The sequence below is a fragment of the Dendrobates tinctorius genome, unplaced genomic scaffold (genome assembly GCF_039654945.1).
Source record: "Dendrobates tinctorius isolate UK_male_01 unplaced genomic scaffold, ASM3965494v1 ptg000107l, whole genome shotgun sequence".
Taxonomy (NCBI): Eukaryota; Metazoa; Chordata; class Amphibia; order Anura; family Dendrobatidae; genus Dendrobates; species Dendrobates tinctorius.
Window position 1 is genome coordinate 38,252,017 of NW_027361775.1, and position 20,536 is coordinate 38,272,552.

The 20,536-nt window shown below is 40.8% G+C and overlaps 1 protein-coding gene across 3 annotated transcripts in view; it reads left to right on the forward strand.

The window, feature by feature from the left end:
• Positions 1-20,536, forward strand: part of SLC51A (solute carrier family 51 member A) — a 102,120-nt gene that overhangs the window by 41,354 nt on the left and 40,230 nt on the right. For 2 of the 3 annotated variants that reach the window (XM_073589370.1, XM_073589371.1), the window contains 2 exons: positions 10,832-10,926; positions 13,474-13,628. In XM_073589370.1, coding sequence (XP_073445471.1) covers positions 10,860-10,926; positions 13,474-13,628 — 222 coding nt within the window. In that variant the 5' untranslated portion in view covers positions 10,832-10,859. Of the gene's footprint in view, positions 1-4,331; positions 5,383-10,831; positions 10,927-13,473; positions 13,629-20,536 lie in introns of those variants that run through there. The other variant, XM_073589369.1, reaches the window with a different exon arrangement.

The following is a 20,536-nucleotide window of genomic DNA, read 5'->3' on the forward strand; positions in this document are numbered from 1 at the left end:
TACAGGCTCTTCGCCTGTCGCCGACCAGGATACCTGAATCCCTCACTAGCCCTGCACCTATCCCTTACTAGGGAACTGACTAGTGCGGACACTGGTCCCACCACTGTACTAATATAACATTAGGGAAAACAACAAACAGGGAAAACAAACAACTTAGCTTTCTCTGTTGCCAATGATCCTGAGGCAACAGAGTATGGCACCCGGATGCAGCTTCCAACTGAACAGCTGAAACACCAAAGCTCTGGATGAGCTGCAAAGCACTGTTCCAAATAGCTCCTCTCTCCTCCAAGGTTGGTTAGGAAATGACCAGTATCACCAACAGTGATCCAGAGCACCTGACACCCTTTTATAGGAAGGAGGGGAGGGTTAACACCTGCTAGCTAATTTAACATGTAGTAACCCCAGCGGTCACCGGAGACAAAACCCATTAGCAGCAACTAGGTTGTAATAACCCCAGCGGCCACCGGGGGCAAGGCCCATTAGCAGCCACTAAGGTTGTAATAATATCTGCGGCCACCGGGGGGCAAAAACTAACATTAAGCCAGAGGCTTGAAGGAAAAAAAGGTTATATGTGAGCCCAGATCTGCCACAGATCCAAACATGGATTGTGACACTTATACACTGGATCTGGTTTTTTAGTTTCTAGAATCAAGCAGAGAAGCTGAATCACAGGTGTTAACAGAGCCTTACTGTAGAATTCCAAAGATCAATATAGACATAGACATATATACAGTGTGTTTTGAGTGTATGAATCGTTAAAATTTAAGTTGAATACTCTTCTACTTTTTTACTTTCTACAGTGCTTTTTCTGATACTCAGATCAGTTTAAAACAAGAACAGCTACTTAATTCTTAAACATAGATCAACATTTCAAGTATTCTGAATAAAAATAACATTTATTTTTAATAACACAATTTTTAAATTTTTTTACAAAGATTTTTGCGACACTTTCCATTCTAAAATCTCTTTCTGTAGAAAATATTAATAAGAACAAGGAGTCATCTAATTTCAGAAGTTTTTCAGAAGAATTTCTTCCAGGTTTTCTTTATGCTTATAACACTCAGAAAACTGAGACTTTTTAGTTAATCTTCTTGCAATTCATCACCAAGAACAGTGGTAATCTATGAGTATAAATGTCAAAACACAAAAATGGCTGTGTTCCGGATCTGTCTGTATGTTACCACCTTGCATCTTCAATTTGGATGAACTTTTGCCTCTGAGAGAACCTTGACATTTTTGTGGTCAGATTACTGTTTGGTAGCAAACAAAACTAATTCTAAGCTATGCAGTTAAGGTTACAAGGTTAGGCCAATGACCAGCAGGATAATTTTTTGCAGGGGAACATTGATAATGTACTTTACACTTTAACTCTGTACTATAGTAACATATCTTCCAGAGTAATAATATTGTATAGCCTATCTTAGAGATGTATCTAAGTTTTCCGGCACCCGGAGCAAGAATTCAGTTTGGCGCCCCCCCCAAGCACATATGCGATTTGCACATTTAGTCATGTGCCGACTAGCTGCTCTCACTAATTCTCTCAATGTTCAGTGAAAATTGAGAAAAGTAGGAAGAAAATCTAGTTGCCACATTACCGTAAGTATGAAAATCGCATGTGAGTGAAGTGTCCATGTGATGACTGAAGTGCTGCAGAGCTGAATCCTGAAAGTGAGGATATTACACGCTGTTATGACAGGCATGCTACAGGACTTCATTTTATAATTAAAGGGTGTGTCCAGGTTTGAGATGAAAGTCTGCAGTCACTCTATAAGACTGCACGCTTTTGAATTCTAACAGTGCATGCACTGCACACTTTTAGGATTCTCCAGTGCCGGTGGCGAGAGTGGACGTCCATGTGAACACAAGTATACGATTTGTATACTTTTGGACACATTCTGGCTAGAAGTGTCTGACACCAATGAAATTCCTATAACCTATGGAAATTGATAACAAATCCAATAACTCAATACTACATGAACTTCAAAAATCCCTTACGCGCCTATTCAGGCAAAGAGGTCCAAAAGAGTATGTTAGGATAGAATAAATATAATTTATTACTCAAACAAATACATCATAAAATAAAACAGAGCAACACTCACTAAGCAGGCACATTGATAAGGGGGAAGAATTATACAATTATACACACAGAAGTACCATTGAATTAATAAATATTTAACCAGCCACAAAACTCCAATAAGCTGCTCATTATATATCCTATATTGTCAAGGAAACACCATGTGGTAATTACCATATGATCCTATACAAGGGAATTCAATTAATCCACAAAGGTGCATTGCATAGGCACATACATATTAAAATGTCAGGTAAAGTGCAAATAGTGCATAGTTACCATATCCAATGGCAATAGGTAAACACTGGGTACTTACATGTATCATGAATAGTGAAATCCCCCAGGCCTGCTGCCTGACGCATAAGGGTTTTTTGAAGTTCTTTTAGAAGTGTCCTACCTAGCTCAATTAATTTTCCTTGAGTGATTGAATGAGGCCATGCATGTCTAGTCGGCATGTAACCACATGTATGCAAATCACCTGCACCAGAGAATCCTGACAGCCTGCAGAGCGCACTGTTGGAATTCAGAAGTCTGCAGTCACATAGAATGACTGCAGACTTATCACAAACTTGAACAACCTATTCAATGCACCTAACATAAATAAAAATATGAGAATTAGTTAGTATTACTACAAATTTTACATCCAGGGTCCATATTGGTGACATTGTATCTGATTGGACTCATTCTCTTTCGTTTCATCATCTTGTCCAGACACCATGATAAATTTTCACAGCCAGAGCTTGTCTCTGCAGACTTTCATCTTCTCCGATCTTGTGCAGCACATCCCCACACGATGCCCTTAAAAATAGCTGTGTCATTATAATGCCTCTGTATAAAAATATCTGCCCAATGCTGTGCCTCTGAATAAATAATTGCCCCTCATCATACTCCCTGCAGAAAATATGACCCACACACTGTCCCTCTTGTGGTACGTGTCCTCCACAATGCTCTCTTCTTTCCATACAGGGGTCCCTCCTCACACTTTCCTTTCACACAGGGTCCACCCTATAGGCCCAGTCTCTATATTGTGCCCCCTTATCACACTCCTCCTCCTTTGCTTACTGTCCCCTCCTGGCTGTGCCCTTACTCCATGCTACCCCCCCACACTACTCAGTCTCTATTCTGTGCCCAGTCACACTTTTCTCCTCCCATACTGTCTCTTCACACTATTTCTCTCAAGTCTCCTCACACATTTCCCACTTCCTCCTCATACTGTCACCTCTCATAACATCCCCATTAACCATACTGTACTAACCATACTGTCTCCTAATATATTTACCCTCTGCTCTCCATTCTGCATTCTTACACATCCCACTGACTCATAAAATACTATGTCTGAACCCATCCCATCACCCTCACTCTGCATACAGTGTCTGCAGCTATCACCCTTGAACCCTATATATATATGCCCCAATCTCCTCCTTTGCTTCTCATTCTGTGTCCTCAAATCTCTCTCCCTTCTTCCTCCCCATATTGTGTGCACACCTATCCCTTCCTTGTTACTCAAACTGTGTTCTCAAATCTTATCTCTTCTCTCCACCCAAGCTGTGTCCTCAAATCCTATTTCTTCCACCTCCCCCTCCCCATATGGTGTCCACATCCATCCCTTCCTTATACCCTATACTGTGTCCTCAAATCTTATTTCTTTCCTCCCATCAAACTGTGTCCTCAAATCTTATGTCTTCTGTCACCTCAAACTCTGTCTTTAAATCCTATTTCTTCTCCTCCCACCCCCATTACAATAAATCTTCAGTGTCTTCAGCACTGGAACACTTGCCACCGTTTGTGCCTCTGCCCCACCGGCAAGTGACGTCAGCAGCGTGATCACATGACCTGACTACGCTGCTGATGTCACCCTGACCCAGCAAGAAAAACCCAAAAAACTGAACTGGAGTAGACTTGAATGACATGCATGATGTAAAAGCATGTTCACACTCGCCATAAAAGGCAGCAAAACCCTTTGGTTTTGCTGCCTTTTATGGCCAGTGTGAACATGCTTTTACATCATGCATGTCATTCAAGTCTACTCCAGTTCAGTTTTTTTTGTTTTTCTTCAGTATTTTTGTATTCAGTACAAATAGGGTGTGGCCTCCTTTCTACTGATCTGTGTAGTTCACTTATAGTCCCTCTGAAGCTGGGTGTCCGTTTGGGACCCAGAGACTCTGCCACTATTCATACTAGGTAGGTTTTAACCGTTAGTGTAGTTACTGTCTCAAATGGGTACACCTTGCCGTGGTGGGACAGCTTTATACTTTTTTGATCAAAATAGTGTTTACCAAGTACCCTATGTTATTTAATGCACTTGCTTTTTTACTTATTTATTTTCAGTACGGTATATACACACATTGTTTTTCCTTTGGTTTTGCTGACCCAGCAGGGCTTGAATTGTTCTTGCGTCTGAGAGATGGAATCCCTCGCAAACACGAGGAGAACCCTCATTGCAGATGTTGTCCGTGGTGGGATTTGAGCTTAGACCTCAGTTCTGCAAGGCTACATTGCTAATAACCACTGAGCCAGCATACTGCTTGGATATACACTATTGTGGTAAAAGAATTCAGAATAATTTGTATTTTACTAATTAAAATAAGATTTTTTCTAATTTTAGGAGTCCAGTGGTTGGCCCTAATCAGTGATTGACAGCTAACTTTCAGCTAACTTTATATGCATAGTCATACAGGGGAGGCTGGCAATCACTAAATAGGACTGCCCATTAGACTCCTAACCATAGAATGCACAAGAACTCCATGTTAGTGGTATTGGTCATGTGCGGCAAAAAAAAGATGGGAAGTGCTGAAAAACTACTGCGCATTAACACAGAAGTTACAGAGTTCTGAAATTGGAATGTCTGTCATTATCATAAGCTGCCCTCAAACTGGACAGCTAATAAAACTTGCAAGTTCCCTTTAATGGATCTCCTTTAGGTGTTTTTGGAAAGTTTTGGGCTAAGAACTAAGCTAAAAAAATATGGTTGCAGGAAGGATATGAAGAATAAATTAAGGAAAAAAAGAAGGCGATCTCTGCACAAGCAAAGGAAAATCTAAAAGTATCTATGGAGTAATGTTTACAGAGGCAGCTTTATCCCCTACTGAGCTTCAAAGAGGAAACTTCGGACATCTAATGCACATTTAAGTATTTGGATCAATGACCTGAAAGTCATGGGTCAACCAATGAAACTGAAGTTTTACAGACACTTGAACTTGACAAAGTCCACTTTCCAGAGCAGAGTTTGGGACAGCTGTGTGTGGCAGAGCGAGCGCTGAGGGCAGCATCTGAATAATGGCGTCTGTAGAAGAATTTAAGCCAGATCCCAGGTATAGTTATAGTCAATGTCGGACTGGGTGCCAAGGGCCTACCAGTAACATTGACTTTGGGGGGGCCACTTTTTACCTGCATGCAAATATTACGCTTCACTCGTTCACAAATTTACCTATGCTTCTATATAATTGTAAACTGGGTAGTGTGATTAATGAATGATGAGATGCAGTTTTTTTCTGTATAGAGTAAATCAAGTGAATTATGCCACGTTCAGCTCATACAGTGGGGTTTGGGTCCCATATCTACTCAAGGGCCCACCGGGGGATCCCCCTGTTCCCCTACAGGCCAGTCCAAGCCTGGTTATAGTAACATAGAGCTACAGATTACATTGCTGAGTGTTTGGAGAATTGCTATTAGAAAATAGAAATCTACATTTAACTCAGTAAACGTGTATCAAGGATCATGCAGTATGGTTTGGATGAGGTTCCACATGACATTTTCTATATTATCTGCCCCCTTTTTATATTATGCTTTAAATAATGCCTTGCAGATAAGGAAAGTAATTTCTTAATAACTATAGTTATTTTGGTCACCTCATTATGGTATCAAATATTGGTGCTGGATATGATAATTCAACAATGTAGGAGTCATCTTTGAGAAGGTTGTGAAGGGTATCACATATAACTCTAGAATAAAACAAATTGCCCATAGGTAACAATTGCATTGGGTCTGCGATTTCTCAAGTTAGGAAAAGTAGAAAATCAGCAGTTACAATCTCAACAGTTGTTTTGTGCATACAGGTGCAATCAGCAGTTACAATCTCAACAGTTGTTTTGGGCATACAGATGCATCTCACAAAATTAGAATATCATCAAAAAGTTAATTTATTTCAGTTCTTCAAAACAAAAAGTGAAAATCATATATTATATAGAGTTAGTACAAACAGAGTGATCTATTTAATCTATTTCAAGTGCTTATTCCTGTTAATGTTGATGATTACGGCTTACAGCCAATGAAAACGTCATTATTTCAGTTAATTAGAATACTTTATAACACAAGCTTGAAAAAATGATTTTAAAATCCAAAATGCTGGCCTAATGATTTTGGAAACTTCACATTAGACCTTAAGCAGCTTATATTGTCTGTCTCTCCACCTTTCCTCCAGACTCTGGGACCTTGATTTCCAAGGTCTAGTGTGAAGTATCCAGAATCAAAGATGGTTTCCGGAGCCATGTCATCTGCTGGTGTAGGTCCACTGTATTTTATCAAGAGCAAAGTCAGCGCAGCCGTCTACCAGGAAATTTAAGAGCACTTCATGCTTCCCTCTGCCGATAAGCTTATTGGAGATGGAAATTTCATTCTCCAGCAGGACTTGGCACTTGTCCACACTGCCAAAAGTATGAATTCCTGGTTTAAAAACAACAGTATCACTGTGCTTGATTGGCCAGCAAACTCACCTGACCTTAACCCCATAGAGAATCTAAGGGATATTGTCAAGAGGAAGATGAGAGACACCAGACCCAACAATGCAGATGAGCTGAAGGCTGCTATCAAAGCAACCTGGGCTTCCATAACACCTCAGTAGTGCCACAGGCTGATCGCCTCCTTGCCACGCCGTATTGATGCAGTAATTGATGCAAAAGGAGTCCCGACCAAGTATTGAGTGCATTTACTGAACATACAATGCAGAAGGCCAACATCTCATATTTTAAAATCATTTTTTTCAAGCTGGGGTTATACAGTATTCTAATTTACTGAGATAATGCCTTTTGGGTTTTCAGTGGCTGTAAGCCATAATCATCAACATTAACAGAAATAAACACTTGAAATAGATCACTCTATTTGTAATAACTCTATATAATATAGGAGTTTCTCTTTTTGTATTGAACTGAAATAAATTAACTTTTTGATGATATTCTAATTTTGTGAGATGCACCTGTATGCCCTACTGCTTGCACTGGTTTATATGTATCAGTCTGTGTATCTTTACACCTACTCCATTTAGCTTACCCCTAGGGGCTAGTTCAGGCAAACATATTATACATCTGTGTACTGTTCGACTCCAAAATGGAAAACATACGAACAGCAAACTTACTAATGAAAGTCAATGGTGTAGTTCACATGAATAGTTTAAAACACAGACTGATAGATTTTGTGTAAAAATCAAAGTATGTCTTTGTCTGATTCTTTTTTGAGATCAGCCTTGCCCATTAAACTTAATGCTTTAATAAAAGGATGCCATACGGACACCTTCTATATGGCATCCAGTTTTTGTGGATCCTTTGCAATTATAATATTGAAAATTATATTTGTCCTATTTTTATATTTTACATTGTTAATGTATAAGTTGGACCAGCTTCAGGTTTCCGTGGGCCCCGGGCGAAAGAGTCTCAGTGAGCCCCTTTAACACATACCACAATTCATAATACACAGATAAATAATGTAGGTATAGTACAATGCCAAAGAAACTGGACAGTATAGTCCTCCATACAGTATTATGGGAAACACACAGTGCTCTATAGAGAATAATGAGCCCCATATATTGCTCCATACAGTATTATGGGCACCGTATTGTGCTCCGTAGAGAATAATGAGCCCCATATATTGCTCCATACAGTATTATAGACACCACATAGCGCTCCATACAGAATTATGAACCCCATATATTGCTCCATACAGTATTATGTGACCACATAGTGCTTCATACAGAATAATGAGCCACATATAATGCTCCATACAGTAATATGGGCACCACATAGTGCTCTAAATAGAATAACATAGTGCTCCATATAGAATAATGTTCCCCATATATTGCTCCATGTAGTATAATAAGCTGCATATATTTCTCCATACAGTATAATGAGCCCCATACATTGCTCCATACAATATTAAGGGAACCACATAGTGTAGTGTCCCATACAGAACAATAAGCCCCATATAATGCTCCATACAGTATAATGAGCTCATATAGTGCTCCATACAGAATGAGCCCCATATAATTCTCCATACAGTATAATGAACCTCATATATTGCTCCATAGAGAATAATGAGCCCCATATATTACTCCATACAGAATAATGAGCCCCATATATTGCTCCATACATAATGTCCCCATATAATGCTCCATATAGTATATGATGGACCCCATATATTGCTCCATATATAATGGAACCCGTATATTACTCCATACATAATGGGCCCCGTATAATGCTGCATACAGTATATGAAGGACCCCATATATTGCTCCATATATAATGGTTCCCATATAATGCTCCATATAGTATATGATGGACCCCATATATTGCTCCATATATAATGGAACCCGTATATTACGCCATACATAATGGGCCCCGTATAATGCTGCATACAGTATATGAAGGACCCCATATATTGCTCCATATATAATGGTTCCCATATAATGCTCCATACAGTATATGATGGGCCCCATATAATGCTCCAGTATATAATGGGTCCCACGTAATACTCCAGTATATGCTGGCCTGGGCCCCATATAATGCTCTGGTATATGATGGTCCCCATATAATGATCCAGTGACAATGGGCCCCCTATAACGCTCCAGTATATGATGGGCTCCATATAATGCTCCAGTATTTGATAAGCCCCATATAATGCTACAAACAATAAAAAAATGAAATACTCACCTTTCCGCGATGGCCGCTGCTCTTCCCGGGACTCTTCAGCGGCGGCGTCTTCCGGCTCTCTGCATTGTGACTGATCAGGCAGATGATGCACACTAGTCATGTTATCATGCCCTCTGAACTGAACGTCACAGAGTCAGGAGATGCAGAAGAAGCTGCAGCGGAGGAACGGAGAAAAGTAAGTATTGCATGTACCGGGGCACTGAGCAAGCAGGGAGGGCCCACTCATGGGTGCTAGCACCAGGCCCACTTAGCGCGCCGGTGTCTCCGACTGCGAGTGGGCCCCCCTGCCTGCTCATGGCCCTGGCACTTGTCCGGGTGCGCTGGGTGCTGTCGCCGGGCCTGGTGTATAACAGATGCAATCTGGATGTTATATGGATGTAATAAAATGGACATATGTGTGGTATACAAATGACAATGCAGATAAAAAAGTCTGCATATTCTTCTGCATAACAAACGGAAAATATTTACATATGCTCGTCTTTACCCGTCTTTTAGGCACTTTTCACACATTTCTGTCGATTTTTACATCCGTGTAAAACTTACGGTTATTCTCTCATTTGTCACCTGTATTACATCTGTTTTACATCCATTTTTTACATCCATTTTTGTCCTATCTGTTAACAATGAATCAGTGAATAAAGTAAAAAAGTCTTCTCTTTTTCATCTGTGTTTAATGGATCAACATAGAATTTATTGGCTGAGTCTGATGTGCAGGACGGATGAGAATAGGACATTATTTGAGTCTCACGGATCGGACACATCGATCAGTTTTTAGAACAAAAATTGTGGATGGAGCAATTAAACTCTACGGGTCAGTGTTTTGTTCGCTTCAAAAAAGGACAGCACATGGACTGTACAGAGGATCGCGGAATGTAACCTTAGTTCACAAGGCCACAGAATTTATTGGACCAGTCATGTCTGCAAATGGCAGACATGACTGGTTGGTTTTGTGTGCCTGCTCGCTATGGAGCTGCCTGCTATTTACATGCACTAGTCTGGTCCATAATCATAAAATTCTCTTCAGCTGTTTCATATTACCCAGAACAGAGCTGTAGTATGTCAATTATTAGAAGTTCTAAGCCTGCATTCACATTAGGCCATAGAGCAGTTTTTGGTGAACATTACAGCAAAAATTGTTGAAAATTGCGTAAAAGCATTGCAGTTTTCCTATTATTGCAGAAAACAACCGTACTGTGGCTGCATTGTGTGAAAGTAACATACGGATACGGGTCGAATGATACGTCGTCAGTGTGACAGCAGAGCAGTGAAAGTTCTACCTGTGCCAAGATTGTGAAGACAATCTATGCAGCAATTAGCCATCGCAGTGGGTGGCGTTTCAGTCACAGGCAGCACTTACACCTTAGGGTAAGACCAGCTGATATGCCGCGGAGACTTGGCCGAGAACTGTATCTTTGAGGTAGCACTGTGGTTTTCAAATGATCTATTACAAGAATATTTGATTTTGTCTAAAATCAACTGCATCACCGTGTGCCCGACTGCAATAGACATGCGGTTTTGCTTTCCCCCTGTACAAATCAAAATTATACTCTGCAAATTTGATGCAACTGATTTTTAGTTGAACACCCGAGGCCATGGTACAGCTGCATGTTCTGCCGGTTCATGTCCTTGCAGATACAGTAGGTTTGGTGCTTCCTTCTACTTTGCTTACTGGCTACATCATTAATTTCCAATGCAAATGGTTAAATGCAAAATATATCACAATGGTGTTTACTGACATTATAATGGTGACTACCAAACATGGGTGAGCGTCTATGTACGAATGTCTTTTACCACTGTTCTGTTTGTTATTGCTCCACTTCTCTCCCGATTTCCCTTTTTACAGGATTCCCAAGCAGCTGGTTTACCTCCTGATGAACAACTACAGTATACCACCATCCTGCTTCTCCTTACCACCAACAGCGGCACGATTACCATACTGTAGGTCATCCAATGAAACACAGCTTGAATATATGTATATACAATATTATTCAAAATTAACCCCTTCCTGACATCTGTGCACATGTATAGAGGGGGCTCACATCTCTGACAGCAGCATCTAGGTGGCTCAGTGTGGTGTGGGGTGCCAAAGCAGCCAGGAACCCACTGAAGGTCACTGTCGCAACCATCTTTTTACTCCTATGAGATCATTAATTTCACCCATATACTGCAATACTGAAGTACAAAAAAATCACATAACCAGGACTCACGTCTCCTAGGGAAAAAATAACATAACTGGTATCCCTATATCTGGAATGTCAAAAAAAAAACCTGACATGTCGGAATTGGTGTTTCTTAGGCTAGTTTCACACTAGCGTTGCTTAGCGCTTCGTGCGCAATAGAAACGCATGCAAAAAGCGCATCATGCGTTTTGCATGCTCTTGCTTTTTTAGGCGCATGCGTTTTAACCAGTTTCTAGCCATGTTAACTCTTAAAACGCATGCAATTTTAAACGCAGGCGTGCGCATGTCTATGTGCACGCCTGCGTTCCCATAGACTAATGTGTTTTTTTGAGCATTCCATGCGCATGCTTTTTTTGACACTGGTCGGATGGACCAAAAATGCAACAGGTTGCGTCCAGCGCGCCTAGGCGCACACTCCAAAAATCGCATGCGCACGAAAACGCATACGAACGCGTGAAAACGCTAGACCATGCGCCCCCATGTTAAAGATAGGGGCGCAGGATGCATGCGCATGGACGCGCACGAAGCGCACTGCTAAAAAACGCTAGTGTGAAACCAGCCTTAGTGACCAACCCCCCCACCGAAAAATTTAATATAAAAATTGTCAAATATCGTATGTACCAATAAAAATTATAACTGGCCACACATGAAACAAGCCCTCACACAGCTACATCAATGGAAAAATAAAAAAGTTACGGGTCGCAGAAACACAGTTTCACCAGTAAAATTTAAAAAAAAATGCAAGATTGGCATTGCTGACTTGAAGAATCATGTCGCCAGGTAATTTTTGCAGCAAAAAAATCCAAATTGCAAATGAACGCAATGAAAAAAACAATGACGAATTTTGTTTTTTTTCACCCTACTTGGAATTTATTTCCTACTTTTCAATACATGATATGGTGAAATTAATGTTGTCATTGAAAACTACAACACGCTTCACAATAAACAACTCTATGACTTTGTCTTAAAAAAATAAAAAAGATAAGTCTCTAGGAAGAAGGGGAGGAAGAAATGAAAGCGCAAAACTGAAAATTGGCCCCATCAGGATGGGGTTAAATGTAAGCTGTGTTAGGCCTCATTTAGATGTTTGTTTTTTACTTACGTGTTCCATCTGTTCTATAAGTGCATGGAGCACGTGCCCATTATAATATATATTGCTATTCACACATCCGTGCTTTTTTGTGGCCTGTGCGTCTGCAACAAGATACGGAGACATGTCAGTGTTTGATCCGAGTTACAGATCACTTTCAATTATACAGTTCCTGGGTCTGTGATTTTCATGAATCTGTGTGCTGCCAGTTCGTAAAATCGCAATGAGGTGAAGCTTTGAACCTTTTTTTTTTTTGCATACCTGAAAATCACTGATGAAACACTGATGGTAAAAACATATACTCTTACCAAACACTGATGAAAATCTCATCCAAACCACTGATGAAGGGAAATAGACGTCTGAATGAGGCCCCAGAGTGAGATTACCCGAACATTTGGGTAGCTGGTTCCTTAGAAAATAGATCACTGCAACTCCAATACAAATATGGAAAACTGTTTCTTTAGCGCCATCTGTAGGTCACTACCTATATGTCAAAGCCCTGACCTTTCAAACTGGCCATCAGCTCTCAAAAAAATGTATTTTAATACATTCTTGCATTTGCATTTAAAAAACAAATCTATAAGCAGTCATCTTGGGCCCCTTCATAGAGTAGGTTAAACATTAGTAACCTATTCTCTAGTTTCCCAGGGCGCCTCTTCTAGCCTGCCACATCAGAATGGATTGGTTGGGCATTAGTGCTGGCTAGTGACGTCACTGTGCCTGCCAGGTATATGCACTATAATTACAGACATCAGCACAATCCCAGACTTCTGCAGCCCCTATATTGTCAGACTATATATACAGTGAGTTGACTACATCTTGGGGCCCTCTTCCAACAGACATATATGGTCGAAATTAATGCACGGCAGAGCATGCGGTGACTCCGTTTGCATCAATACAGCCAATGGCCCCATCGGAGCCTATTTCCAAATCCCGTTTTTATGGGTTCATATGATAGGGACATACCGAACATAGGGTCAAACATTATGTGAACCCAGGATTAGGAGATGAAGTGTAGCACTACAGAACCACATATATAATAATACAAAGATACAAGTATATTGCGCAATTTCAGTATTTTTGGGGTGTCTCCAATCGTCTATAACTCTGGCTACATTCAGTAAGGGTTGTTCTTTACTGTACAGACCATATATTATGCTGTCCCTGTCTAACCTTACAGCGCCATCTATACCTTATCTCTTCCCTTGTTTTTAGTGGTGGATACCTTGCAGCTAAGCATTATGGGGATTCTCACCGTTCTTTCCATCATCTCAGTCATTATTTATCTGGAAGACGCTATTTACATTCTAAAGAAAGTGCAATGCCCAATGAAGAAGAGAACATCCCTCTGGAGCAGCGCTGCCCCAACGGTGAGAGCCTAAATAGCCGCTCATTTGAAATGTTCATTTTGTGCAAATAGAATGACAGTTGTGTACATTTTGAAGGGGTTCCCCACTACTTGGCTAAACCCTTCTGAATCCATACGTTTGACACCCCACCCCAGTAAAATAAGATTTATACTCACCTCCGGTGCCAAAACTGTTTCAATGGTGTCAGAACTGTCTCTTCCGGGCTCACAGGACATTACTACGTCAAGTGATCCTTGTGGCCAGTCATCTGCCACTTCACTCGCCCCTCCTTCCTTTCACTTCCTCTGGATGTAGGTAAGTGATTGGTCCGAAGGTGGAGACAATAAAGGAGCTGCTGATTGGCCCCAGGGATCATATGACATAGCAATGTCATACGAGCCCTGAGAGAGACAGTACTGACAATGCTGGAATGGCTCTGACACCAGAGTATAAGTAAACATACAGATTGAGAAGGGGTTGTCCAAACCTTTAACCCCTTAAGGACCAAGCCACTTTGTTGGTTAATAACCAGGCATTAATTTTGAAATCTGACCACTGTCAGTTTATGATTTTATAACTCTGGAACGTTTCAACAGATCCCACTGATTCTGAGACTGTATTTTCGTGACATATTGTACTTCATGTTAGTGGTAAAATTTCTTTCATATAACTTGTGTTTATTTACAAAAATAACAGAAATATGGCGAAAATTTCTAATATTTTGCAATTTTCAAACTTTTAATTTTTATGCCGTTAAATCAGAGAGATATGTCACACAAAATACTTAATAAATAACATTTATCATATGTCTACTTTACATCAGCACAATTTTGGAAACAACAATTTTTTTGTTAGGAAGTTATAAGGGTTAAAATTTGACCAGCGGTTTCTAATTTTTTTAACAAAATTTACAAAACCATTTTTTTAGGGACCACATCACTATTGAAGTCACTTTGAGTAGTCAATATGACAAAAAATACCCAAAAGTGACACCATTCTAAAAACTGCACCCCTCAAGGTGCTCAAAATCACATTCAAAAAGTTTATTAACCCTTCAGGTGCTTCACAACAATTGAAGCAATGTGGAAGGAAAAAATCAATATTTAACTTTTTTTCACAAATTTTACTTCGGACACAATTTTTTTTATTTTGTCAAGAGTATCAGGAGAAAATGAACCACAATATTTGTTGTGCAATTTCTCCTGAGTACACCGATACCCCATGTGTGGAGGAAGACCAATCTTTAGGCGCACGGCAATGCTCAGAAGAGATGGAGCTCTGTTTGAGGTTTTGAACGTAAAATTGGATGGAATCGAGAGCGGACGCTATGTCGCGTTTGGAGAGCCCGTGATGTTCCTAAACAGTGGAAACCCCCCATAAGTGACCCCATTTTGGAAACTAGACCACCCCAAGGAACTTATTAGGCTGTGTGATGAGCACTTTGAACCCCCAAGTGCTTCACAGAAGTTAGTAACGTAGAGCCGTGAAAATAAAAAATCACATTTCCCCCCCAAATTTTTATTTTCACAAGGGTAACAGGAGAAATAGGACCCCAAAAGTTGTTGTGCAATTTGTCCTGAGTACGCTGATACCCCATATGTGGGGGTAAACAACTGTTTGGGTGCATGGCAGAGCTCGGAAGGGGAAGGAGCGTCATTTGACTTTTCAATGCAAAATTGGGTACAATTGAGATCAGACGCCATGTCTCGTTTGGAGAGCCCCTAATATGCCTAAACAGTGGAAACCCCCCAATTCTAACTCCAATCCTAATACCAACACACCCTCAACCCTAACACACCCCTAACCCTAATTCCACCCCTAACCCTAATCCCAACCCTAACCCTAACTTTAGCCCCAACCCTAACCCTAACTTTAGCCCCAAACCTAACCCTAACTTTAGCACCAACCCTAACTTTAGCCCCAACCCTAACCCTATCCCTAACCCCAGACCCAACTCTAACCCCAACCCTAATGGGAAAATGGAAATAAATACATTTTTTTGTTTTATTATTTTTCCCTAACTAAGGGGGTGATAAAGGGGGTTTGATTTACTATTTATAGCGGGTTTTTATAGCAGATTTTTATGTTTGGCAGCTGTCACACACTAAAAGACATCTTTTTTGTAAGAAGTTTTTGCATCACCGTATTTTGAGAGCTATAATTTTTTTATATTTCGGCATGTGAGGGCTTGTATTTTGCGGGACAAGATGGCGCTTTCAGTGATACTTTTTTTGATCGCATTTTATTCCACTTTTTCCAAGCGGTATGATAATACTGCTTGGAAAAAGTATAGTTTGCTACTTTTTTGAGGGTTTTTTTTACGGCGTTCACTTAAGGGGTTAACTAGTGTGACACTTTTATAGGTGGGATTTTTATGGACGAGGTGATAACAAACGTGTACTTTTTTTTGCTTTTTTACATAAAAATGTGTAATTATTAGTGGATTTTTTAAAATTATTTTTATTATTTTTTTAATAAATTTTTTTGCATATTTTTTATTTTTTTTTTCCTTTTTTACTTAGTCCCTTTATGGGACTTTCACTTTTTGCTGTGAGCATGGTCTCAGAGGCTTTCCGTAGCTGGATGACCCGGGGGTTGTCATGATGACCCCGGGTCACCATGGCAATGATCGGGCCTCGCGATGACATTGCAGGGATGCCGATCTGAAGGCAGAGGGAGCTCCTGTCCCTCTGCCTCCCCCTGAACGCTGCAATCGCGCTCGATCGCAGCAATTAGGGTGTTAACAGCCAGGGGCGGCCAGGACGCCGCTCCTGGCTGTTAGTGTAGAAGCTCAGCCACTGGCAGCGCTGAGCTCCTGCACTGATTGGGTGGGAGGTGCTGATATTTCAGCATCTTTTGCGCCATCATGCTGTGATCGGTCAGTCAGATTGACGGACTGATCACAGCGTTCTGGGTGCAGGGACCGACAGCATGGGTCCCCGCACCTCTTCCCGTGCCTCTCAGCTGTCATAGACAGCTGTCGGCACTTAACTACCACTGCACGTTTACAGTACACGCAGTGGTAGTTTAAATGCATGACGGACACAGTCCGTCATGGTGCGGGAACCTACTCCCGGCCATGACAGACTGTGTCCATCAATGGATGTTAAGGGGTTAATTGAAATGCAAACAATTTGGTTTTCACTTTTAAAATTAGCTCTTCAAATCAACTTCTTCATAAGCATGATTGAATACTAATATAATAACTAAAGAAACAGAAAAATGCAGGCTCCGTCTTCTCCCTATTGCTGTTTAGTGACTTCTGCACCTCACAGAGCATGCCCACAACACTGACATATAAGTTAATGAGATGTTTTCTATTGTCCATGTAACTTCTGGAAAATATATCTCTGATGCTCCTGTTACAACATAGGTAAGATAGTTTCCATCTTAGTGAAAGAAGATAGAATAAAATATACACAATCAGAAAGTAAACAACGATTAGAAAAAAGGGTAATATAAATAGTAAATAGCATATATATTAAATGCAAAACTATATGTACATGTCCCAAGTTGTCACCTAAAAACTGCAACCGATAAAAGGGAATCTGTCCCCAGATTTTGCCACCTAATCTGAGAACAGCATAATGTAGTGGTTGACACCCTGAATATAGCAATGTGTCACTTACTAGGTTGCTTGCTATAGTTTTGATAATCCGCAGGAGATTATCACTAGAGGACTAGTAAACCTGCTAACCTTCTAACTCCTCTTTCTTCACAAGCTCTGTATAACTGATTAGTAGCTTTCTGCATATGCACAGTGCAGACAGAAATCTGTCTGTTTGGCGGGGGAGGGGTTACACAGAGCTCCGCATTCCGAGAACTGGTAAATTTGCAGCAGAAAAAACAGTGATTTTATAAAAACTGCCACAGGCAACCCAGCAAGAATACATTGCTGGAATCAGGGTCTATGCTCAATCAATAAGCTTCTGTCAAATGTGTAAGCAAAAGTCTGGTGACAGATTCCCTTTAAAATTCACTATTATTATTATACATTTATATAGTGCCATTTATTCCATGGCGCTTTACATGTGAAAAGGGGAAATATAGACAAGTACAATAAACATGTGTAAGACAAGGGACACACAAGTACAGAAGGAGAGAGGACCCTACCCACGAGTGCTCACAGTCTACTATTGATTCTTTCTGACATGTTTCGCCATAGCTTGGCATCATCAAGGGAAGTAGGCTAGCCACAGGAATAAGATGTATAACCTGCACCAAATGGCAGATGTGTTTATACAGTTTAATAAAGAGTACTGATAAAATCTTCATAGCATTATGCTGCAGCAAATGCAAGCTCCTACTCCAAAGTGTATGCACATGCTCATTTTGTTGTCTTCTGGACTGATTGATTGTGAAGTACCATACGGTTTTGGCTCAGTATTAGTGCACTAGCCGGAGTCGAATCTATGATCACACACTCCCTTGGCTGATCAGGCTGTTGGAATGCTAATTTATAAATGCTTACGTACAAAACTATATACAGTACTTTATTATAACCATCTGATGGATTATTTCTTTGTTTAAAATTTGCTGTTTTTTGACTGAAACACTTTAACAAATCCTGCACTCTATACAATAGACAAAAGTAATGTAATGCAGTGATAATATTCACAGTCAAAGGTGTATATGTCTATGTTTCAGTTCATTATATGCAAATATCACCACAACAAAATGTAACGTGATATATTTTACTTCACCATCCATCACCACCATTTTCGTTTCATTCCTTCATCTTTTGTGTAGTTCAGCGTCACACACAGACATTAGCAAACAAGGCACATGACAAGCTATTAATATCTATGGGAGAGAATTTGATGTACTTGATCCCCCAGTGTTCATAGCCCAAACTGCATAGCAGCACTGCAGTAGAAAAATTAGGTGCTAAACTAGTCTATCCCTGTCCCCCGGATTACTCCTGAAGTGGGGAGAAGCCAAGCTCTCGTGCCTTGCTATACTCCTATAACAACGCCTGTCTGTCCCCTCCCCCACCCAGGGTAGGGGGAAACTGAAGTGTATAGGAACACACTAACCAGACAAACAAGGGAAGACAGACAGGGATAAATGGAAATACCAGCCATACAAAATACACACACTAAACAACAGAGTGGGACACAAGGGGAATTTAAAGAAGGAGAAACCAAATAGGAGAGGATTATGCACACAGACAAAACTCCAAGCAGTAATTACCAGAACAATCTTCAAACGCCAACTCCAACCACAAACTACACCTCCAACTCCAGAACCAAGCAGTAAGAACTGACACTGGCAATCCCTATGTGCCAGAGGCGAGCATATATAGAAGAGGGTAGTGGCCAACACTGAACTGCTGAGACAATCCAGGTAGGAAAGCTCCAGGCGCTTCAACTGAATAACCTTTGCACTGCCAGCAAGGGAAAAAATTGCACTGTTTAAAACTATGGTGAAGTACTTCTAACCAGTGCAGGAGTACTTGAAACCAGATGGCTTCTGGCTCCTCTCTGTCATGGTATCCCCATGACACTGAAATTGCAGAAGCTGTGCAGCGAGAATCGATAATGGACAGAATCCAAACCAAAAATGCAGTTGGGTAGCCAGGTCAGAATACAGGAGTTCAGGCAGTACAAACATTAATCACTGAGACAGTCCAAGGTCAAACCAGACTAGGGGTTTACCCAGGAAAAAAAGCTAGGTCAGAACAAGTGAGCACCAGGTAGTATATAGAATACAATTGCTGGCAAAATTGGCCTGCTATATGGACATTCAGATTGGCACTTGTGCCAACTGTCATGATAACTAGGTGGCTGGGTGCATTGTGCATGCTGAAATAAAAAAAGGGGGAAAGGGGAAGGAATATTTTCAGCTCACTATGTGTGTGAACATAGCCTTCATAGTAGGGTGTGGTACAAGGACTCCAGCACGGCGGCTGGGCTGCAGTGTCAAAAATAAAAAAGGGGATTCCAGCATCCGCTTGATGTTGAGATTAAAACATGATTTGACCATGGACATTACTAAGGGCCCTGAGCTCAAAACGCATAGACAGATGTCTTAATCCCCCCACCTAGCTCCTCACTTCACTCCTTCTTCCGCCACAATTATTTTATCATTATGATTTTTTCATTTTAAATGTTATCATTAAAAGTCATGCACAGTGTAGGAAAGGTTAAGTGCAACTCGAAGGGATAAGGGAAAGAGAACCAAACACTAGGGAAGGGGGGAGTGGAGACCCCTAGACAGATCTAATATCACCCTGTCTGTCCTATCGTCCGTCCCTATATAGGCTCCGCACCTATTGCTGAGCAGGATACCTAATCCCTTCCTGACCTTGGCGGTAAGCCCTTCACCAGGGAGGACAGGATGAGCGCTAGTCAATCTCACTAACACTAAAGACAGCAAGGATAAATGAAACAAGGGAACACTTAGCTTGAGAAGACTCAGAGAGAAACACTAACGTCCTCCCTACTCCAAAAAGGACAAAGGCCTACAGCCACAGCTCCATGCCTCAACAGAAAAATGCAAATGGAAATATCACCCGTGCTTGCAAGCAGCAAGCACGAAGTATATCAACACTCAGGTCCAGGTGTGGCCATTAGCCACGGGGGATGTGGCCACTCATTTGCAAAATAAACTACTGAGATCTTCTGCAAACAGATGCAGATATCTGCAGCCTCTGACACATCCGTGACATCATACTTTAATCCCAATATCTGCTAGGAGTTTGTATGTTCTCCCCGTGTTTGCGTGGGTTTCCTCCGGGTTCTCCGGTTTCTACCCACAGTCCAAATACATACTGATAGGGAATCAAGATTGTGAGCGACAGTGGGGACAGTGCCAATAATGTCTGGAAAGCGCTGTGGAATTAATGGCGATGCATAAATGAGTAAAATAAATAAATAATTACATAAATATCAAGCAAACGCTGGAATCTCCTTTGGCATTGTGCATAT